The 24,571-nt window shown below is 42.3% G+C and overlaps 1 protein-coding gene across 1 annotated transcript in view; it reads left to right on the top strand.

The window, feature by feature from the left end:
• The first annotated feature begins 3,872 nt into the window (after positions 1 to 3,872).
• The window catches only part of dars1 (aspartyl-tRNA synthetase 1), a 38,074-nt gene continuing 17,375 nt past the window's right edge, over positions 3,873 to 24,571 (top strand). The window contains exons 1-7 of the mRNA XM_083776527.1: positions 3,873 to 4,013; positions 13,563 to 13,665; positions 15,483 to 15,512; positions 16,800 to 16,857; positions 18,144 to 18,236; positions 20,379 to 20,481; positions 23,794 to 23,896. Of these exons, the coding sequence (XP_083632653.1) occupies positions 3,988 to 4,013; positions 13,563 to 13,665; positions 15,483 to 15,512; positions 16,800 to 16,857; positions 18,144 to 18,236; positions 20,379 to 20,481; positions 23,794 to 23,896 (516 nt within the window). The 5' untranslated portion in view covers positions 3,873 to 3,987. The remainder of the gene's footprint in view (positions 4,014 to 13,562; positions 13,666 to 15,482; positions 15,513 to 16,799; positions 16,858 to 18,143; positions 18,237 to 20,378; positions 20,482 to 23,793; positions 23,897 to 24,571) is intronic.

The raw sequence follows: 24,571 nt of genomic DNA, 5'->3' as shown, positions 1-24,571 counted from the left end.
CTAAAATAAAAAGTTACATTCATCTTGGCCTGCTTTATCTGTCAATAATTTGTGGTAAATATTTTAGTGGTTTTAAAACTTGTAATAAGTATATTGGCCACCCCCAGCTGGACATATTTTGTGCTGAGGACCCTCGTACAAGATTTGTGTGTCCAAGTAAGAGAATAAGCCAATCTACAAGCTCACATTGTGGGCTTGAAGATCGTCTATTTTCAACTCGTAAATGTATAGGGATAAAGTGGTTTAACTGATTTTAATACATTCACAAACCCATGGGGTCCTCAAACCCCACTTTGAGAACCACAGAGTTAAACGGATTGGGAGATGTTCAGGTGGAAAGTAAACCAAAGAAAGCATGACAACAAAGGATGTCAAGAAGAATGAAGTCGTCAAATAGCTCCTGTGTTTTGCTGCCATTCATCCAAGCTTCCAGCTAGGACACATTTCCATTTCTTTACATTTGTAAAAAAAAAAGTGTGAAGTACAGCCATCAAGCCCTGTGCTTTATTATGGACATTTTTTCTGACTCTTAAGGTCTCACAGTCAACAGGATAACAACAAGAGGGCTTTATTGGGTTGAAAATGCAGAATGATTCCCTCATATTAGCATAAAACCTCAGCTGCCTCAGTCTGAATAATAAGAGGACACAGACTATTTACACACCTCTGAGTTCAGCTGAGCTCTTCTGCTTCTACCAAAAATAAACTATATGGCTCTGACTCGTGGCTTCTGCCTTCTGCATGGTTTACCACATTGTTGGTTAGTTTATGATGCAGCTATGCTTTTCAGCTTGCGCTGCTTCTGCATCGGCTTCTTACCTTTAATATAAGATAAATAATTACTGATCAACCAAAATGTGGAATGCCCTGACACCATCCACTGAAAGGTGTAAATGTATAAAAACCGGTTTCTTTCTATACTGCCTGAAAAAACATCTATCAGGAGACCACAAAGTACCGCGAATGAAATTTCCCATATAGACTATACGAACATATTTCCTGTCTATAGTGTTTTGTATTTGTTGATGACACTTGTGTTATCATTGATGATATGTTGATACTACTACTAACAATAATAATTATAATAATATTAGATTATGTTGCTGCTCTTAACCTCAATGTCAGTGAACAAGCAGATAGGGGTTCTACCTCATTTTCATGAGCAGTTAAGCACACACACACACACACACACACACACACACACACACACACACACACACACACACACACACACACACACACACACACACACACACACACACACACACACACACACACACACACACACACACACACACACACACACACAAATGGCTGGGGTTGGGATCAAATACCACCCTCCCCCGCTAAATGCCATGTGCAAGATCCAGTGCATACCAACCTGTGCATTTGTAAATATAATAAACTTGCAAGATCACTGTATCTGTCTGTATATGTTTAATTGGAATATGCCTCATGTGTATGAGCTGTGTGGAGTCATAATACTACACTGTTACATTGTGGGAATTCTTTCGTAACCAAGGATGTGTTAGTGCCATAATTATGTCAGTTACAACACTGCATCATTCCTTACGAGAATTTTACCCAAAGATCAGGGGGAATGATCTTTTGTTCATTTGTAAAAGTTTAGCTTTTTGTTGTTAAAAAAATCCCTCAAACTGTACATTCATACACTAACATTCCACTATTGTTTTTCAAGGGCTGTATGAATTCCCTGATTTCCCTCGCCTCGGCCATATCAACAACTCCACTTAGTCTGGTGCACTATTAGACTATATAGGCTACTGAATTGTTTGTTTTCAAAGACAGACCAGGCAAGCATACCTAGTAATGATCAAATCTTAATCAAAACCATCTGGGCTCTCTATCATTTTCCCATGCAATCTACACTGCACTGACATATATCACTTTAAACAAACTCCAACCGTCAAAATATTTTGATTTAACAACCTATTGAGAGGCGTCTAATGTGTGTGGGGTTTTTCTTCTTGTTGTTTGCTTTACTGGGTTAAAGGAAGGAGCTGTTGAAAGCATCAGGAAACGGGTTCTGCTTAAGATTCATTAGCAATAGCCTATGCATATCTGTGGCATTTAACACTGGAACCTGGGACCTGGTGCATGCATGTGCTGCCTGTGTCGGTCTAATTTTGGCTGTTCTTTTAATCAAAATGATTGAGGGGAGATGTCACCATGTTAAATTATCTTATAATATCCCAGTCTGTGGACTAGCAACAAACAAGAGATTCTCATTGGGCACTGGCCTATTATTATTAATGGTGACATTGTTTTGGTTGGGAATTGAACGGCAGGAAGGCCATTTCCTGCACCAGGAGCTCTTGTGGCCAACAGCCTGTGAAATGACTTGAATTACCCCTCACCAACGTTACTGTGCTCCAACTGTGACGTGCTCACTGGTCAAAAGGCCACTGCATGCAATTAATGCACTCGACCCAAAGGTGTGAAAGGAATTTCATGACAAGGGATAGCCCACATAATGACTGCTTAAACCCTATTTTATACTTTAAATTTTAAATATAGGGAAAATAGCCAATCTACAAGCTCACAACAGGTTGCATTAATTGTTGCATCGATCTGCTATTTTCTATTAGGCTACAGGCTGTATAGGCCTACATTTATGAATGGTTTTGAAATGAATTATTCAATAAGTGTGTAATATTATATGCCATAAGGTATCACATTCACTGCATAGTCTGCATATTCCATTCATCCATTGGCGATACAAATGTATAGGTGAGATAGTACATTTACTCAGTTAGACCCAGTGCAGTTGTCAGTGGTTGGTTCTCAAACTTGCCGTACGTAGGCTAGTACTTGCCCTAACCTCGATGAACTTACAGTAGGCCTATGCAAAGGCTCAACTTATGTAACTTAGATAGCATTAGTCAGTGTATACGCATAGTTTCATTATAGGCCTATAGATATCATATTCCACTAGTCTGTTTAGGCGTATGATTCTTGATTACTATTTTTGATGGATTAGCTACCATGTTTTGGTCTTGCTTATAGTCACAGGGATTAAGAGTGTCTGCTAAATAAAATGCCTGAATTGTAAATTGTAAACTGAGGTCTTGTGATGAATTGAACATGGTGGACCCTATTGTAAAAAAGTGTAATGCTTTATAGTGTTCCACAGTTAACAGTCTTGTATTGAGTTGTGCTCGAAATGTACTGTAATTCTCCAAAACTGTTAATAAACGCTTCAATCAATGAATCAATGAATCAATGAATCAATGAATCAATGAATCAATGAATCAATGAATCAATGAATCAATGAATCAATGAATCAATGAATCAATGAATCAATGAATCAATGAATCAATGAATCAATGAATCATCTTTTTGATTCATCTTTAGTTCACCTTTTCTGTATGGCTAGAAGTCTGTTGATATTATTTTATCTTTATTTTATCCTTATTATGAAAAGTGAAGTAGAGTGATAATAATATTAGGCCTATCCCGCTACTTTTCCCCTTTAGCCTGCATTTCCCCATGGGAATGAACACATTTGGGTTAACTTATCTTATCTTCAACAAACATCATGTCATTTTTCAACTATTTTATTGTAACATCACAATTTTAAAGAGTGGGTAAATTGTTTATGCAAGCTCCACCGTTTTTGTTATTCCCATTAAAAATGTAAGAGAAGAAGATTGAATAGTCAAATTATTAATATTTCTGATATTATATGATAATATCTATTTATTGTCATTATCTAGATAGAAGTACTGAATTAAAATATCTAATTTTGAACAAAGTGATATTGAAATCACATGGAATGAATTGCGTCCTCTGCTTGTTTCTAGTCGGATCTAAAACAAAACGGTATTCTTCTGCGCGTCGCCGATACTGGTCCTTCCTTCCCTGTTCCCTTCCGACATCCATGCTGACTGAGTGAACAGCTGTTTCTCCTTCTAACAACTGTCAAACTGCTTTTTCTGCACAAACAAGACACGGGTACAACTTGAGATGACAAAAGAAGAGGTGCAAGGAGGGTAAGAGAAAAATACAAGTCATACATGTGGACGATAGTTCTAAAAAGCACGTTCTGCTACTTATTATGTAGCAATTGTATGCTAGCCTATGATGCTAGCGCTATAGCTGCTATCGTTACAGTTTATTGCATCATCTTACAATTTATCCAACTTCTAGATAGAAACTACCACTATGTGCAACAAAACGCATTTCCAACAGCAGCACGTTGCTCAATGCACAAGATAATCACAATGACAGCTTCAGCTAATGCCAACATCAGTCAGCCACAGCCACATTGCAAGGTGTTGTTCATTGAGGACTATAGCCCCAATACGTTCCCTACTAGGACCTGTCACCTGATGAGGACGTGTTAAAAGTCTGTCTGTTGACGCCAGGTCCTTTACGACGGTGGTCCTCAAGGTTGTCACTGTATTAGACCTGGAACTAGCCCCTTTCGGGACCCTACATAGTACATAAAGCTTTTCTGAAATTTGGACGAGTTTTATGTTGGGTCCCTGGTCATGACTATATTTTCGTATGGGAATTCCGGAACGCGGAAGTAAACATGCTCTCTAAGATCCTATCTGCGGCGTGTGACAGCCTTTTTTTGCTTGAGTTATTCTGAATTCGGGAACTTTAAGTACCTATACATCCCGCTGCGAATATCTCCTGTGGCGCGGAAGCCGTTAAGTATTTTTAATCTTTGTTTGACCGATTTGATCGCTTCATTTCTTCTTGTTTGTTTACCGTTTATTGTACCGCCTCCCGGTGTGCGGTTGGCTTGTGCGGCTACGTCCCTGCCTCTGATCTGCTCTGTCATAGCTATAGACCGATTCCGTACCGGTTTCATGGTCGCAGCCTACGTATTTCCTGTAGGCGGACTCGACGTAGCTGCGGGGGTAAAACCCTCACCAGGCGCACCTCTTCCACTACAGTGAACGGCAGAGTGACTGATGTTAGTTTGCCTCAAACTTTACTCCTTTACCTGCTTTTTTACTAACACTAACATTACAAAGATGTCCAGAACATCGAGATGAACCTGTGTAGTTTATGGCTGCTCCAACAGTAGTGGCAACATAACAAATAAAATAAAACGGAATGTCTAATATCCACCGCGATGGCTGAGACCAGAGCCATTGAGTAATGGTTGAGACAAGGCAGTGAAGAATCCTGCAAGATACATAATTTCAGTCTTACCCAATACCCAATCTTTCTGTTTTATGAACACAAGGCTGCTGTATTTTATACCTCATACTAAGCATTTAAAGTATGAGGTATAAAGTACAGCAGCCTTGTGTTAATAAAACAGAAGTATTTGGTATTGGGTAAGACTGGCGTTATGTATCTTTCACTGCTTTGTCTCAACCATTGCTCAATAGCTCTGGTCTCCGCCATCGCGGTGGATATTAGACATTCCGTTTTATTTTTATTTTTATGTTGCCACTACTGTTGGAGCAGCCATAAACTACACAGGTTAATCTCGATGTTCTGGGCATCTTTGTAATGTTAGTGTTAGTAAAAAAGCAGGTAAAGGAGTAAAGTTTGAGGCAAACTAACATCAGTCACTCTGCCGTTCACTGTAGTGGAAGAGGTGCGCCTGGTGAGGGTTTTACCCCCGCAGCTATGTCGAGTCCGTCTACAGGAAATACGTAGGCTGCGACCATGAAACCGGTACGGAATCGGTCTATAGCGCCACTAGCTAGCCAGATAGGCGGTACAATGAGGTGTCAATAAACAAGGAAGGAAGAGAAGAATCAAAGCGACCAAATCGGTCAAACAAAGATTAAAAATACTTAACGGCTTCCGCGCCACAGGAGATATTCGCAGCGGCATGTATGGGTACTTATACTTCACATATTCAGAAACACTCACACGAAAACATTTCGTCAAAGAGCGCAGACAGGCCATAAACACGGTGTTTATGTTTTATGTAGTCTGCGTACCAGGTGGCACTGTACTGATGCAACAGGACGCAATGCTCTGTGTCGTCAAAAAGTCAGAAACTTCAGTAGCATTTGGGTTCTGCTTGGAGGGCTACCCTGGAACATGACTGCCATGATAATTATCATGACAGTCATGCAGAAACGTTGCCCTGTTTTTTGCGCTCGCTGCATTTACAAGATTTCCGTATATATAAACATTCAGATTTCTAATATAAAGTACTCACAAAGTGTCCCACGGGTGTTAGTTAGTAGCAGCGCCAGCGATTAGAATTGCTGCGTCCCGCGTTGTTTAATAAAAAGCATTTTTGTCCGAGCTCCCCGGATACTTTTTTCAAACGGGGTTCGTTTGGGAAATCCACAGTTTCACACCGGGAGCGCACTCGCCTATTAGTCTGTATTGGCAGGGCGTTCAGCGTACCTATATCGAACACACCGAGTGCCACCCTCCTCCCGACCGATAGGGGCGCGTAGTTGAAAGCCAATGGCAAAATAACACCTCGGATAAAAATGCTTTTTATTAAACAACGCGGGATGCAGAAATTCTAATCGCTGGTGCTGCTACTAACTAACACCCGTGGGACAAATTGTGAGTACTTTATATTTGAAATCTGAATGTTTATATATACGGAAATCTTGTAAATGCAGCGAGCGCAAAAAACAGGGTGAAGTTTCTTCATGACTCTCGTATGAATACGAGAGTCATGAACCATGGCTATCACTGTATGAGACATACAACAACAACATTTTGTTTAGTGCAACCATAGCCCTAGAACGGCTCTTGTTGTTACATACAGTATGTACAGTATTTCACATACAAGAGCCATAGTACACCCTCCTTGATTTGTGGTAGAACTTTAACATGTGCGGCCTAAATGTGATAAATGCTCCGTTTGTACTCACCCATTAAATAATTCCAAAGACGTGGAGTGAAATATGGTCCTCTAGTTTTATATCCATGTGAAAGTTCTGGCACAAAACGTGTATTTAGTCAATTATCTCCACTTTTTCAAGAGATGCACACGGACATCTTTCTCTCCGGGCGAGGGGGGCCGGAACAATCGATGAACTGATTTTACAAATAGTCCTGTTTGCCGCAGACGTCATCACCAATTGACATGGGAAACACAAAAGTTTGCAGTCACACAATTGGCAGGTGCTTTGCGATAGGTGCTGGGTAATTAATCACACCACCTGCCAATTGTGTGACTGCAAACTTTTGTGTTTCCCTGGTCAATTGGTGATGACGTCTGTGGTAAACAGGACGTATTTGTAAAATCAGTTCATCGATCATTCCGGCCCCCCCTCGCCCGGAGAGAAAGATGTCCGTGTGCATCTCTTGAAAAAGTGGAGATAATTGACTAAATACACGTTTTGTGCCAGAACTTTCACATGGATATAAAACTAGACTCCACGTCTTTGGAATTATTTAATGGGTGAGTACAAACGGAGCATTTATCACATTTAGGCCGCCAATATGGAACCCGACCATAAAGTAAGTGGGACCGTTCTATGCCTCTGATACATGAAAATTTACAAAGTATAATTAAATGATCACAGGCATTCTAGGTCTAGTGCAACCATAACACATAGCAGTATCAACAGAGAGAGAACAAAGAAACACTGATGGGGCAACTTCATGGCATAAAACTGTTAACCGTTAAAAATAGTAAAATACACCAATAAAATGATAAGTAGATAAAATAAGGAGGACCACACAATCACACGATTAAATGGATGGAACAGAGTTCAAAGTTCATGTGCAAATTCATCATCCATAGGGGGGACCATGGGGGATTTATTATATACTATTGCACTTGTCCATATACTATTGCACTTGTGTGTGTGGTTTGAGGACCCCCAAGGTCTTTGATTGGGTTCATCAACATTGAGGAACAGTTTAATTTCACTGTTTCACAGGCGGTAGTCACAGGAGAATGTATGTGACTACCGTATGTTCCTATATGTTTAATAGATGTTTGTGTTTATGTTTAATTCTCTCCCCTATATCTCCCACCTAGACAGACTGGTAAGGGTCCATCAATTTACTACCTGCTGTCAGTCATTTAGCTGGGTGGGGACCCCTAGCCGCAATTTGCAACTCTAGATTTTTTAAATAATGGGATGAATCTAGAGTTGTAATTCCCTCCATTGACTCCCCACTCATCCAAATTGCTTTTGCGATCTGCTTGTATTAAACAACATTAAAACCTCTTCAACCCCAGGGGGGTCCAGGGGGGAAAATCGAAAACATCAGAGTTGGAACCTGAGACCTTGACCAGCTCCATTTACCCGCTGAGAGCTGTTCATGAGGTGGACAGCCACTGCCCCCGCCGGTGGTGGTAATGGGGCTCAAGAGGTTCTCACCAACATTGCAGCTTGAATGATCCTCTTTCAATCTGCCAAGCGTTTGGAAGCACTCGTCGATGTCACTGAACAGCCATGCGTACCACATTTTCGAATTGTTACAGAATTTGCACATAATGCAGGAGGCAACAGCGTGACCCGTTAATAAAAACGAGTGCTTCCAAACTCAAACACTTAGAAGAATAACCTGCACAGAATTTTTTGATAGAAAGTAGCTCATAACATGTCTACGGTGGATTTTTATGAAACAAACGCTTGGCAGATTGAAAGAGGATAATTCAAGCTTTCCCTACAGCTGCAATGTTGGTGAGTTTAACATTTATTTATTCACAAAAAAAACAAGCATATTGCAAAAGCAATTTGGATTCATCCCCATTGTAAAAAAAATCTATAGTTGCAAATTGCGGCTAGGGGACCCCCTGGAATCCCCCAAAGGACACCTAGAGATCAAGGGGCCCCACTTTGAGAACCACTGCATTAAGATGATGAGACTTAGGTGTAATGTAATACACACTTCAATGTGTTGTAGCTTTGCTAACAAATCTGACATGCTGTTAACTGTAAACAACTTGTATGAAGTGAACCTGTCAGGTCTTGTTCATTTCCCCTCTGGCCAATGAGCAGCCTATGGGTTCAACTGAACAGGGTTTTCAACAGTATGAAGACGGACTGGAATGTTTATTATAAATTGGTGGCTCAAATGTCTGCCATGCCATCTGTGGCTGACAAGATCCACATGAATCAACACATCGATTAACCACTTAAGCCCTAGTGAGGGCTGTGAGCTTGTAGATCTGTTGTTTTCACATATTTCTTTTGCCTATAATGACATGCCAAAAATGGGAATCCATTATTATATTAAATTGTTGATTATGGATTAAATTGATTAGTTCAATTAACTGTTGGGCACTTATGTTCTATGATAACTGAGAAAACAGCCAGCATCACACAATAATTCATTGTCCTTTTCACATTTCACGTTTTCATTTTTGAGTGGTGCAACCACTCCCTTACGGAGCTATGTGTGTGGGTGGCTGGCTGGCTGGGTCTGAGCACGAAAACAGCATGGTTGTTTTTCACCACCTGTGCGCAACCTAACACACACACACACGCACACATATTAACTGTATATATGGTGATTTCAGGTGTGCCAGTACAGTACAGTGACAGTACAGTATAGTAGAGGGCACAGTAAAGGGACCCCCACACGGTAACTCTGTAATTACTCATTCGTTTCGGACGTGGGGCGGCTCGCCAGAATCGGGCCGGCACCCTGGGTGCGTTCCTGTGGGTCTGGAACCCCCCCAGCCCACACGGAGTTGCAACACTCACTTCACACGGGTGTGATTTTTATTTACCACTCCACGGACAGAGCAACGGATTGATGCGTTTCAACTTAACACGTGTTCCTCAGTGGTGTCATTGCCGGCATTCTGCTTTGCAGTGTTTGTCCCTAGGTGGTTGTAAATGGCCGTACGGAATAGACAGTTCTGTCAGAAACTGTAACTAATGTGAGCTTATATTGAGTGTTGTTGCACAGTTGCTGGACTTTAGGTGTGTTGTTGTTTACAAAAGAGGTACTGTAGGTGCGCTGGAGAAGTCCATCCGTTGATTTATCGGCGCAGAAGAAAAGACTTCTGCACAATTCTTCTGGTTAACTGTTGATGTTGTTGGACTTCACCTGTCTTTCAGGACTTCACTTACTGTATGTAAAAATAAAAATCACACTTGTGTAAAGTGAGGGGCACTCTTATCATCATACATCACATTCCGTGCTCAGCCAATCAAATGAAATTTGGACACAAAGGAGGGCATAGGAGGGCCTAGAGCTCAAAAATGGAATGATTTCATGCACTTTCAACGCACGATTATTATTTATAATCGTTTAATGTTGTATTGAGTTTGTGTTTAACTGTTGCACGCCTAAATACTGAAGGTTTGACTGTGTAATATGACAGGCAAATCCCATTTATCAGTTGATCACATTTATGAGGATTATATAATAATAATAGTAAAAATAATAAGAATACATGTTATTAATATTAATATATATATCTTACTTTAGATTTTAAAGAAGTGCAATAAGTGCAACAAACAAAAAAATGAGAGAAAAAAAAACATTTTTAAATCACGTGAGCATGAGAACTAGGAGGTAAATCACTATAGCTAAACGGACGTTTTGTTAAAAAGGAAAGTCCTTCCTTAGTCCATCTGTCAGCACGTGTTTGTCTATTGAATAGACAGCTGCAAGGTGCACTGGATTGACAGCCCAACACATGTGTCATGCAGCACAGCTGCACCACACAGTCATTCGTCATCAGAATCCTCATAGGGTAAACAGGAAATTACATTGCTAGTCTGGTTTGTAATCAGAATCTGTCTCTCTCCCTTTTTTTGTTATTACATATTGTACATGGAATTTAACTTGGTACATTGCTCCTAGACAGTGAAACCAGAGAAGTATGCAATATAAGAGTAGGATATATAAAATATTAAACGTAAAAATATAGTGTGAGATCAGATAACTTGTCAAGAATTCTACAAAATATACAGTATATCGTCTTTGTCAGGTGGAAACCCCAAATTGTGTCCAAAACTGTTTTCTGGATTTTAATTCAAAAATAGCAAAAGTTGAAGAAAATCAATAGCAAAGCGCATCACTTCGTCCGGCGTTTCGAGCTTGCAGTTTTGCTGCTTTTGCTACTTTGTGTGACTGTTGTATGATCAAGTAGGCCATTAATTTACAGAAAATATGGAGAACTTAAGAGGTTTCTGACCAACAGCAACGATGTTCCTGTTTACGTAGTTATATCTGACATAGTGTGGCTGTAGCTGTAGTGGCGTGTGTAGAGAGATGGCTGTCTGGTATTCACAAGGTCACCGGTTTGACCCTTGGCTCACCCATCTATCTACATATATGTCGAAGTGTCCCTGAGCAAGACACTTAACTTAACCCCTAACATACCAGACAATACCGGTTCGACCGGGAATGTCCGGTTTCATACAGGGTGTCCCTAGTGCCCAGCCTCATCAAATCAAATAATACTTGTTTTGAACACTTAGATATTTATCATGTTCTGTAACTTGTTACAGAACATGATTGTATGTGTAAAGGCTAACCACAAATAGTGGCTATAGAGTATAGACTCTCAAACATTTTCATTTCAACGACTCCCAAGTTGATATGTATTTGGCTGCCGACCCACATCTAAAAAGGTTTTGTTTCAGGGACCCCAAGAATATAAGATTTAATAATAGCAGATGTACAAGCTCTGATGAACATTTGTGAACATTTGGTTATAATGAATGATTAATAAAGTTAACTACATCTGCTAGGGACCCCCTAGAACCACCCCAAGGACCCCACTATGAGAACCACCGCTATAGACTATAGAAGTATAGAGCACACATACATGGAGGATGGTTAGTTTATTTACTTACAAGCCACAGGTCCACTTTCAAAATAATCAGAGCGTGGGCGGACGGTGGAAGTGTGTGTAAATACTACGTAATATTTTCATGAGCCATTCGGAAGTTGAGTGTGTGATCTGGTGTTTTTGTTTAGACTGTGTTGCACTATTTATAGTTGGCCATTGGTTCTTGTTATTTCCTGCGACTAAATGAGTGCAGCTCTATATTTCATAAAGGCTTCCTCTAGGTCTTGATTGATTTGAATACTTTATTAGTCAGAAATGTAAACAGCACCTGGCTGGTACAGTAAGCTATTAGCTAAAAAGATAACACAGAAAAGTCCTGGGGACTTGTTTCTATTATGGTCCTGTAGACACTGCTGAAATATAGGCTTGCTTTATCAGAGTAGATGCAAATAGCAGTGGTGGCAAAAGTACTCATATCTTTTTTTACTTAAGTAAACGTATCAATACTGCAATGTAGAAGTACTCTGCTACAAGTAATCGTCCGGAATTCAACAGTACTCAGTCATTATGCAGAATGTCCCACTTCACACATTTTTTAATGTATAAAAAGCTTTTGAAAATAGCAGATGTACAAGCTCACAATGTGTCATATTGAGAGTCTTCGCGACACATTGTGAGTAGAAGTAAAAGTACTGAATATTTGACATATTCAAGTAAAGTATAAATACCTCAAAATTGTACTTAAGTAAATGTATTTTTAGTTGCTTTCCACCACTGGCAAAAAGAATTGCAGGGTCGGGCACAGTTCTTTTCTGTACTTGAGTGTGGTCTTATCTGTGCTGTGTCAGCACAGTTAGTGATATGATGGTGTCATATTTCACACTGAGTGGATGGGTGGGACAAGTACTTGGTATTGAGTTTTATTATTTGCTGACTTTTCACAATGAAATAATATTTCTTCTTAATGAATTACAAATAATTACAATTAAACGTATGTGTATTGTGTAGTAATATACGTATTTCTATGCAGCGAAATTGTTTTTTATTACTACAAAAAAATAAAAAATAAAGCATTACTGATGTCTACATTTTAAATTCAGGTCCTTTCTCAGCTCTTATGTTGTATTCATTTCTCGTATTTAGTCAAATTACGACACCTTTACCTTGAGATAAGCTTGAGTCAAGTGTTATCATCATAACAGGATAATCTATTTCCACGCCTTCGGTGCTTCGGTGGATTAGACTACAGTCCTTGTGAATCTGCTGTCTCCCTGCATGGTTCACACCAGGTTCACACAGGGAGGGGTCTGCCGTATTGAATCTGATACAGTTTAACCTAACTGCTCTGCCTCTTAAGACTCTAGTCTCCATTCCTTCAGTCACACACAGGGCTACAGTTGTTTTTTGGAAAAGTGTGAAAACAATGGCATTAACCTATTAAGACCTGAGGCCGCTTCTAAATCAGTGCTTCTCACACTTAAAAATATGTATAAGCTTGCTCCGCAGCACGGAGTGACACACTGAGCTTTAGATCTGCTGTTTTTGAATAGCCAATGCAAAAATCTAAAAGTCTGCCTGCTGTGACTGTTTCCATGTTTATCCAGTTTTAATCTCACTTTTTTGAGACTCCCCTTCACTCACGCACAGGGCCTACAGCTGTTTGTGGAAGTGTGTGAAAACAATGGCTTTAAAGCTATAACAGCAGACTTAAAAAGCCAGCAGAGACCCGGGTGGGCAGGCCGCACCGCCCGGGCCGAGGTGGTGACGGCCCGGGAAATTGATTTTCCCACCCGGCCGACGACTTCCTCCCAGGAAGCCAGGCTGAGGAATAGAAGCTGGAAGTTGACTTATAGTGTTTGTGTTGTGCGTGTCTTCCTGTTGGCAGGGCGGCGGAGGAGGAGGAGCAGGCCCAGTCAAAGAAAGGACTGAAGAAACAGCAGAAGGAAGCGGAGAAAGCCGCAAAGAAGGCTGAGAAACAGGCCAAGCTGGTCAGTGGGGTTTGTTGGATTGTCGCACACCACATCCGCCCATCGGCCCCCCAGCCTCGGCCTCGCACTCCCAGCTGGTAGGGAGGTGACGTGCCGAGTGGCTGGGCACCGTGGGTTCGAGGATGGTTGGCGTGGGGGCAGCGGAGGGGATTTGTGCTAAGGGGAATCCATTGTCTCGGTATTCCTGTCCCCATGGCTTTGTTTATGTGTCCACCCAAACAAAGAGCTATTTTCTTATACACTGGAAGTAGACAAAATATGGACTAAACAACTCCAACATGTAATCGGGCATGCAAGGCTGACGTCAGGGTAGGCTGTCACGCCTACCGGCGCCATCTTGGATGTGAAGGCCTACATATTAGATCTGTATCAAGTTGGTGTTTGAGTGTTTAGTGCACAGTGCTAGAGCTCTTTCAGTTTGCCAAAATGGGATTTATTTAGCCTAAGTAGGCTTCTCACCATCAACAAGGTCAGAATAAAGGGGATAAAATAGATAATAGACTAACGTAACGTTTCACCGCATTCCTCTCACTGCAGCCTCCTCTGAGTGTGACTCTTTTTTTCTCTCTCTCACTATATTATGTTATATAACTATTCTCTCTCTTTCTCATATCTCACACACGTCGTTATACGTTAGCGGGCAGATTCATACTGCAGTAGATGGGCGACCTGTTTCCTACCTGCTGGCTGCTGCTGCTCCATCTGTCTGTCAGTGTCAAACCACCACGCGGTCATTTAATTATTTTATATCTCCGACCGACAGTCAATGCAGAGTTGAGCTCGGCTATAGGTGGCTAACAACAAATTAGCCTGCTGCCTGCAACATAAAACCGCTATGTATTTACTGCAGAGAGAACACATGTTTGCAGTTTGCATGATGATCACTTGTCACTCTTGTGGTGTTTTCCCCTCTCCCTTCGATAAGGATGTCCACGTGCACAACTCCTCGTCCAGTAAGTTGTAAACATAGCCCGTTTCATGGAAGGAGCAGGGGTTGCTGATAGTTTTTGTACACTCAGCATATTAACATCGTAAGCAGAAGCTAAGAGTTGACAGTTTTCAACGTTAAATTACTTATTGAGTGACTGATGCGTCTATCCTACACTGAACTTCCTATTCCGCTATTATGAGTTACAGTGTGACTATTTTAGTTACAGTTATTTGTACTCCTGCGGTAGCGTGTTGCTTATTGTGACTATATAGCAGGTCTGTATTACAAATGAATCCTGCCTGCTTCAGTGCATCACATCCAGCCGTGTCGTCCATCATGCGACAGGATTTTCTTATCAAGGGGAGGGGTGGTTCCCATCCAATCCAACCCCATCAGCCATCCCATCTGCATGCGCACTCACACCAATTTGCATAGGAAATGGACCCGTTACCTCCTCAAGAGTATCTCGTGGCACGGGGAGTGATTTTCCCCATTGCAGCCGCCGTGTCTGTAAAGAGATAAATAATATCCGTACATTACAAAGCAATTTCTCCCCATGCCATTACTCATTTTCTGTGATCCCCAGAGCCATGTACAGTAGAGATTGGGGTTCTTCCGGCCAGGGATCTCCACGCCAGCTTCTTGGCTTTGGAATGAGATTTGTTTATAGCTTTTATCACGATTTAATTCACTTTATTCAAATTCCCTATGGATGAGAGCGATGTTTAACATGGTTGTTAAAGCAAATGGTATCGAGTGTCCCCCATTGGATGTGTGAAATATCGAACCCCCTCTCCATGAAGTGTTTGGAATCAAATGGAGCATCTTCGTGTTGTGGTGATATTTTCTGTACCCGTCTCACCCACCTCATTTCTTTGTTTTACAGACGTCCGAACAACAAACTGCAGAGGAGGATGTAAGTACACTATGCAGTAAAATCCTCATTGTTAATTGAACTCTTAACGGGCGTTTACACTGAGCACTATAACGATGACTATAAATATTTCGATATATATTATTTCGACTTTTTATTGTTATAGTTGCATAGATTGCATTTTTAGTTGCTGGTACAACCAAGACTAGGCCAATAAAAGTTTCAACTAATTTCAGTTAACCACACAGGATAGCAACTGGAAGGCTCACCCCAAAACACACTTTCCCCCATTTATTTCGCGGACTAGAGATTCTTGTATTTGTTTTACCGAGCATAAAACACTCCTTTGAAACAGATTGATGACTACAAGTATTTGGGTTCATATAAATCTTCTCCCCAAAAAGACTTTCAAACTAGGGATGGTATGGCCTGGTCAGCCTGCAATGACATGCATAATCCAGAAGAACATAGTTTTTCTGGCCACTGCTACAGAGCTGATCATGAGGATCTCTTCCCTTCTTTTCTGGAATCCTGCCTCAAAACAGACCAGAGGTAGAAAAACTGTCGTTCCCTGATGTCATCGCTAGGGACACATGCATGTAAGCAGGAACTGGGGATGGCAATGAAGGACCGGGAAGTCTGGCGTGGCATTGTGAAATCCATTATCTCGACCGTGGTCGAAAAATGGTGATGATAGAAATAAGTTTAGGCTTTGGCATAGTTTTACTGAGGTTAAGTTTAGGAATGAGGTTAGCCTCCCTTTTATACGGACGTTATGTTTAGCAATATGGTTAGTTTTAGGCATAGTTTTCTGAGGTTACGTTTAGGATTCCGTCAGATTTTCCCTGAGGTGACTGTGTTTTGGGTTGAGTGTTTTGGTATTTCAAAGGATTGCTGAAAGCAGAGCCTTTAGTATTTAATTAGCAAGGAACATATTTCTGCAAAGTTGCAAACTGCAAAGTTTCTCGCCTTTCGGTCTTTCTAAATTGTTCATGCCCTTGCAGCTATTTGTATGCAAATACTTATTTGCTGAACCTCTTACGCACTCTCCACTCTTTAGGAATCTTGTTATCTTTAGTCAAGGTTCATAATCTCCTGCAATCTTTGAGGTACCAGACAGGCAGACAAATCATGAGATGAATGTGACATTTCGCATTCAAATTGTGTTCATCGAGCATTTTGTGTATACACCAATAGCCAAATGGTGTTTTATTCAGCAGCAGAACACCGCCAGAAGAAATGTACATTTTGTAATGTATTGACAGCGAGATCACCTTGAATGAAACCACAAAGTTCCCCAGCTAACAAGCACTCCTCTTGTGCTTTCAGGACTTTGCCAAGGATCGCTATGCTGTGTCGCCTCTTTTCCAGTCGCAGCAGAAACTGGGTAAGTCTGGCTGAGTGGGTAGAGCGAGGTAGTCAGAAGGTCACTCCTCCTTCGACCTTCGCTTCGCTTATATTCGTGCAGAAGTGTCCCTGAGCAAGACACTTTAACCCTTAACTTCTGCTAGGTGAATTCAGCAAAGTAATTTCTCCTTTGGGACAATTTAATACTCTTAACCCTAGAACACTAAACCCAACCCTAGAACACTAAACCCAACTAAATGGGAAACCCCACTACACCCAACTCCGGTGTTCTAGGATTAACAGTGTCGCACAGCAAAATTAGCTGACGTACAAGCCTCACAACACACCGGCATATTATGGTCAGGGCATCCTGATCAACAACATCCTGGTTCATGTTTGGTTCAGGCAGCCTGTGTGTTAAAGGTTGTGAAGATAACACGATTACAGCAGATGAGCTCCGTGACAAATGCTCTTAGTCAACCCCGCTCATCTCCATAGCAAAGATTTCAGAGATATAATTGCAGTGACTAATAGCCTGGCGATAAACTCCTGGACGAGTGCCATTGAAATCAACAGGTAGGCCGACGGAGGCCGTCCATCTGTCTGGCTGTTCTTTCAGCTCCAGTGATGGCGAACAAAGTGGGAGCCTCCCCCCCACCTGCATGCCTGGTCATGGGGTGGGAGTGGGGGGGTTACAGAGCAGGGCCTTTCATGTGGGTGGAGGTAGGTTTCCCAGCCAAAGGAGCGTCTCTGCTTTCTCGAGTGTTGCCGCGCTGTCTGCCTCCTTCCCCCTGACTGATAATGAGGTTAACGTATGCCTCTGAGTGACACAGGTGAAACCCGAGTCAATTTGTCATGTTGGGCCCACAGAGGATGGGGGGAAAGTTTGGACGGCTTTTCACCAACTCTTCCGTCTAATGTGTCATATTTATCACCACGGCTGTCCCTCTTGTAACATGAGGAGCTTTTTGTTGTGTAATGTATGTGTACTGGTTTGTGTGTGTTTATGTGTGTGTGAGTGTGCCTGTGTTATCCTGTGGCTGCTTGAAGTGTGTGCGCGTGTGTGTTTGTGCACGCTCGCTCGCTGCTGGCTGGTTTCATGGGGAGAAGGGTGTGTATTTGTGTAATATGCATGCTTCTTATGCACATTGCTTTACGCTACGTTGTCACTGAGTGTGTGTGTGTGTGTGTGTGTGTGTACAGACATGGTGGTGTGATTTGCACATACTGTACAGGTGTGTATAGGAGTGACTGAACCCTTTTGAGGTATTAAAACAAAATGTTTGTGTGTGTGTGTGTGTTTGTGTTTGTGTTTGTGTGAGCCAGAAAGAGTACTGGTGCGCGTCCAGGAGCTGACGCCCGAGAGAGCAGACCAGCTGATGTGGATACGTGCCAGAATCCACACCAGCCGAGCCAAAGGTGAGCTCATCCACCCTCTTTGTCCGTCAATTTTTCAGACCACAGACCCCCCCCCCCCTCCCCCTCCTTCTTTTTAACAAAATACCAAAGAAACAGCCAGCCCAGCCCAGACTTGACTGCCCCACCCTCCACTCCACCCCTTCGCTAATCCTCGGTGTACTATAACCCCAAAAAGCCCCCGTGCCCTTGGGCAAGAAGATAAAGACAAAAAAAAAAAACATAAGGAGAGGAATGCCATTTTTCAGATGGCACCCTTCAACTCAGCTAACATCTTAAGGTCAGCCTCTGAAAACAAATGCACAGCAACCATTACATCAAAATAATCTACACTGGTGTCTTGAGAGTTATTCGTCATGATCTGCTTCCTGGTGAAAGAAGACCACCTCCAGCCAGCATGGATGGAGGTAGCAATCAGTGTTGCCAGATTTAGCAAGAGAAATTAACAACCAGGTCTATGAAATGAGCCCAAAAGAAGCGCCTAGGCAGCACCGCCGCCATTGTAATGCATTGGCCAGAGCGACCGGGTGATGTCATCAAAACGTGTCACCTATCCCACTCTGTCCTGTGGAAAGCCTGTATGACTTAAAACGTATTAAAACGCGGATTAAACAATAAACATAACTCGGGTAACTCGCGAATAGAGGGAAAGTGTTCTACAGTCAATTAACTTGTGTAACTCATTTTCATGAGTCAAAGTGTTAAACAGAAAGAGAGAGACAATACATGGACTGATGCCCCATGGGCATAACAACACATGGGGCACAACATAATACACTACAACAAAAGTACAGTACAGTACAATAAAAACAAAACAAAAAGTATATACAAATCATAAAATACCTATTCACACTAAATACACTATGATAAACATCACAATATAACTGACACCATCATCTGATTCAATATGCAGATTTATCAAATAGTACATTTGGAATATTTTAAACATTTTAACAACACAAATCTTGTATGGGGGTCCCTGGCACAAACTATTTGTGACATAAAGAACCATTGGGTTAAACAACATTAGGAATCAAGCCTCAAAAATCAATAATTTAGAAACCAACCCCAAAAAACTGCAACCGACAATGTATACAGATTAGAAAAACAAGCCCAACGTCGCTTATAATAAGCAGACTTGGCAACACTGGTGGCGAGGTGTGACTTAACCCCTGCTATCCTTTCCAGAATATATATATTCTCATCAAGCGCCAGTCCCCCCCTCCTCCTCCCCCCCAGAGTTTTAAAAACCCCAGAGGGTGTTTTTGATATCATTGCGTTGGTTGTCAAAATGACAATGTCAACAACGACCTGTGTATATATCAAGTAACCTTGTCTACCCCCGGTCCCGGCTTGTAGCAGCCAGGTATGAGGGCCTCTGTCCCGTTTGAATACAATGAACCCATTTAGCAGTAACAACCCCCGCCAAACAAAACAACAAAAAAAGAAAACGAGAAAAGCACGTACAGCTCTAGTCTGTGCTAACAATGCGATGATGAACAAGCCGCGGCGTTGCTCTGATTTGGTGGTCGTTGTGTTTCCGGGACAACTTCCATGTCAAGAGGTGCTTCCTCCCTTCCCATCCATTCATTCACTCCGTCTCATCCAAAGGATGTCCTTGAGAGCAGAATAACATCCTAATTTGGTCGGAGATGAGACCGTTTCTGTTTGTCTCTCTCTCTCTCTCTCTCACACACACACACACACACACACACACACACACACACACACACACACACACACACACACAGAGCCCCATGTCTTCACACAAACATGCGACATCAAAGCACCTGGGTGGCCTGAGTGACTTCCCATGTGATTGTTGGCTGTGTGTGTGTGTGTGTGTGTGTGTGTGTGTGTGTGTGTGTGTGTGTGTGTGTGCGCGCTACAGTAACAGCCCATCATCATATAGCCTCCTTCAAAGACCAAATTCCTTTCACAGATGTTTGACACTTTACCTGCAGAAGAAAAGGGCCTTTACAGACCAAAGGCAGCGTCTTTTAAACCCTCTGTCTTTTTGGTACAGCCAACACGGTTGGTCACAGCCTTTATTTTATTTTGACGAGCCCATTAGGCCGTCTCCTTGTGAATGAAAGGGGATCTGTTAACGGCCCGGCCGCTTGTCTATTGTTGTTGTTTTTACAGGGAAGCAGTGCTTCTTGGTCCTGCGTCAGCAGCAGTTCTTCGTGCAGGCACTGGTCGCCGTGGGAGATCGTGCCAGCAAGCAGATGGTCAAGTTTGCCGCCAAGTGAGTACCCGAGACTGCATTTCCTGTCAGCACGGGCCCGAAAAAAAAACAATGGTGGGAAAATCTCAGTCACCAATAGTCAAGTCCTCTTATCCATTTTTCACACGTCCTTTGGTTGAGAGGGGAGGGGGATCGATCATCTCTTCACTTTGACAACAAAAGCCGGCTATTCTAGAAGGGCGGTCCTCAGCGGTGTCTTAATGGAGCAGTTCCCGTCCTAGATAACAGCCAGCCTATTCTGCATAAGAGGAAGAAGGAATACTTAAGGTCCCCCGTGTCATCAATCATCATAGGAGGTCAGACTGAAGCCCATTACTGGTAGTCTATGAATGAGCAGGAATAACACATTCGAGGTGCACTTTCTTTAAGAGCCTGCCTCGGTAATTATAGCGTTGTGTGCTGCCAAGCATTTCAGACACTCTTTTATCAGCCCTGATACCACTTGGCTCAGAGAAAACATCTCTTTTACAATAATTTGCACCTACTCGATATCAAGGAAGAGCCTGTCAGGGAAGAATGCAGGCTTCGACTTGTCGCTTAATCCTGTCACGTGCATGCTAGACATTTCCATGTACTTTGATGGGGTGTCCCTGTGCACTGAGGTTTAGTGGAAGTCGACCACAAAACACAAGTCGGCTTGTCATGGTCAGTTTCAGACAGACAGTACAGTGGCCTCCGTCAGTGGGTGTGGGCACCAACCGCCATCTGAAAAGACTTTGTGGTCTGCCACAAAGAGATTTTATTATCAAAATTATTGTTATAGTACCAAAATGGTCAGACTTGTTTTGTGATATGTAATATTGTAAGAGTAATGCATCATTCCTTGACTTGGTGCAACAGAGCCCAAATCTCACATCCCTTCCACAGTCACCCTGACAACCAACCAGCAACTGTCCGTCCAGTCTGGCTGTGGGACTGTGACGATCCATAGCCTGTGGCAAATGAAAGACACACATACTCACTTAAGAATACTTACTCGCTTAAGGAAATGTTTTGCACCACTTCAAAATATGTGAACGGACTGAGTTCACAAATTTGAAAAAAAACAATGTCAGTCCTAGTCTGAGAAGATCTGCTTTGTTGTCAATCCCTGTGGTTGCCATTGGAGATGTGCAATGTCAAATCTATTGGTCAAAGTGTAAAAATTAGGATGGACAAAAGAGTTTTCTTCATTTTATAGTGGAATCAGATTTTGAGATTTCTACATGGTCTTGAATTAAGTTTTTTTTTAGGGAGATGCTTATCTGTTGAAGGTGTTACATCTCTTACTTCCCCTCTGTTTTGGTTGGTTGCGCAACTTTATATAGTTGGGCTAACAGTCAGATAATATCGCAACGTTTCGTTGAGAGCTGGATTGCCAAATTATTAGCAGCCGATAAACACAAATAGCCAAGTCACACTGCCTGCCATGTCACATGTCAGGGGAATTTGATGTAACACCTGATTCTCTGATGACAAAATCCTTTCCCCTTTTTATACTCTACGATATGATTCTAATCACGTGGAACCACCATTTGCTACTTGCTAGTGTTTTCCTGGCTGGGTTGACAAGTCACATAAAACTCCCTGGATTAGGATGAGCCCTCTCTTGGTAATCATCAAGAGATGACTTTCATAGGGAAGACACCTGTCACGTAATTGTGAATCCAAGTAATCCTCCTCTCACTAACAATTCAATTAAGGTCTACTCAGCTTAGACTCTGATCATCTGAGAGCATCTTGTTCTCTTAAATCCTCGTCAAGTGACCCCGGTCATGCCGCAATACCGCTGATCCTAAGATCACTACCATAGTTGGCGGGGCCCCCCTCAATCTCCGTGGCATAATTCAACAAGTTATCTCAACTCCCATCTCTATCCATTTAGTTTCCATCTCACAGTGGCATTGTCGACTTTTTTTGTCATAGCTAATCAGACTCAGTGCATTCCTGAAGCAATACCGTCCCCGGCCGAGCCACAGGGCCCCTGAGGAGGAGGTTATTAATGTGGGGATTTATTTGTGTAGCTGATCCCCCTGCCTGCTTGAGGCGGAAGAGGCCTCTGTGGCAGCTGCAGCCCTACGCTGGCTCTCATTACTGCTTTTTAATGGGATGCACCAAAGGATTACAGCGTGGCACTCCATCTGGCTTTGCACCGTGCGACAGTTGGTAACGCTCCTTGCATCTCAGGCCTCCTCTGGGTTTCATCTCAGGCCTCCTCTGGGTTTCATCTCAGGCCTCCTCTGGGTTTCATCTCAGGCCTCCTCTGGGTTTCATCTCAGGCCTCCTCTGGGTTTCGGCGATGAAGATGAGCGCACCCTGCATGACTAGACGGCAGAGTGCCCTCTGCTCTTTGCAATCACACAAATATGACCAAATATGTCACCTCGCACAGACAGCATTTTGGAATGCATGGATGAGGTTGGTGGGGAAAGGTTCTAACCCATGTTCATTGTAGAGCACAAACCAAGCCAGGGTTTTGTGGACGATGCTGATCCCAATTGCCTATTTTGGTTTTTTATTAAAAACATCCAATATCTTGAAATCAATCTGAAAATCTTAGTTTTTATTAAAGCTTCACTATGTAACTTTCCTGCAAATGAACTAGCAAATGAATAAAATACACACACAAAGTGAACATTTTATTTGACCTCTTAAACCCTATTAAAATTTTCTTGTCAACAGCCTATGTACTGCTCATGATGGGTGTACATTAAAAACAATGTTTTCACACTCTCTGAGAGGTGACAGTTGACTCATGTCAGACGAGATACAAAATTATTACTCAAATTAAACTGCGGCAGCGTGCTGCAAATGACAGACAGATTGTCTGCCCCTTACACAACCAATTGATTTTAGCCCACCAACCAACCAATAAACCGTGTGAGTGGATTGAGCCTATAGTAGACAGACGGTTAAATTGACAGAAAAGCCACAAGCAACGAAACCGCCCTTAAAGACACTCTCCTGAAGAAATGTCTGCCGTTGTAGCAATGAGTATTTCAGGATGTGAAGTGATTTTATCTGTGTAAGCTTGTGGTTACCTAGTGCCCCACGCACGCACGCACGCACGCACGCACGCACGCACGCACGCACGCACACACGCACACACGCACACACACACAGCCACAGCCTTGTGAATCATAAAAGCACTCATCTGTGAACATCAATCATGGTTTTTGGATGGAAAGTTAACAGATACAGTATACGTGCAGACAACGCCTGTCTCACTAGTGTCTCAACCTCCCACAACGGAGGCCAGCCGTGAGTCTTTCTTTAGATGTCGAGTACTCACTGTGGTTTGCCCCCCCCCCCCCCCCCCCATTTCAACCATAGCATCACCAAGGAGAGCATTGTGGATGTGGAGGCAATCGTCAGAAAGGTGGACCAGAAGATCGAGAGCTGCACCCAGCAGGATGTGGAACTGCATATCGAGAGGGTGAGAGCTGATGGCCCGATGCCTGATTTATACTAGCAGATCTATAACCCATTAAGACCTCAGGCCTTCTAAATCAGTAGTTACAATTTACAATTTTGGCATTTAGCAGACGCTCTAATCCAAAGCGATTTACAATAAGCAAGAACAAAAAACATGGTAATACAACAAGACATTGTTCTCCATAGTTCTCAAGTGCACGCAGCGCTGCATGAAGTAATGCGCTGTGAGCTTTTATATTTGATTTGATAACGACTGTTCTAAGCCACTGTTCTAAATCTTAGGTTGTTGTTAACCTCGTAACTGCAATGCGTTGTGAGGTTGTAGATCTGCTATTTTTGCAGCGCGACACCATCATACGTCAAAGTATAAAAGGGACTTGAGGGTGTCATTTAGACTTATGTATCTCTACCACTGGAGTCTGAAATTTTCAGGGGGTTTTCAAAGGTTCTCTCATGTGAAGCAATCGTGAACCAACAAAAATTCACCAACAGAAATCCTGCACTCTGCTCTTGCTCAGCAGCATCAGTTCTATTCAAATTGACATGACACTCATGTTCATGTTCATGTTCACTCAAGAGGTCAAGAGTGTGTAAAGCACCGTTTCACAAACAGTGTCTCGGGACCGACTTATACGGTTTCACTACTTAAAATAAGTAGTGAAAATAGCTGATCTAC

This window comes from Protomyctophum parallelum, assembly GCF_964188405.1.
Source record: "Protomyctophum parallelum genome assembly, chromosome: 11".
Lineage (NCBI taxonomy): Eukaryota > Metazoa > Chordata > Actinopteri > Myctophiformes > Myctophidae > Protomyctophum > Protomyctophum parallelum.
Note: the sequence above shows the minus strand (reverse complement) of the source record. Positions and strands in the feature narration are given on the sequence as shown.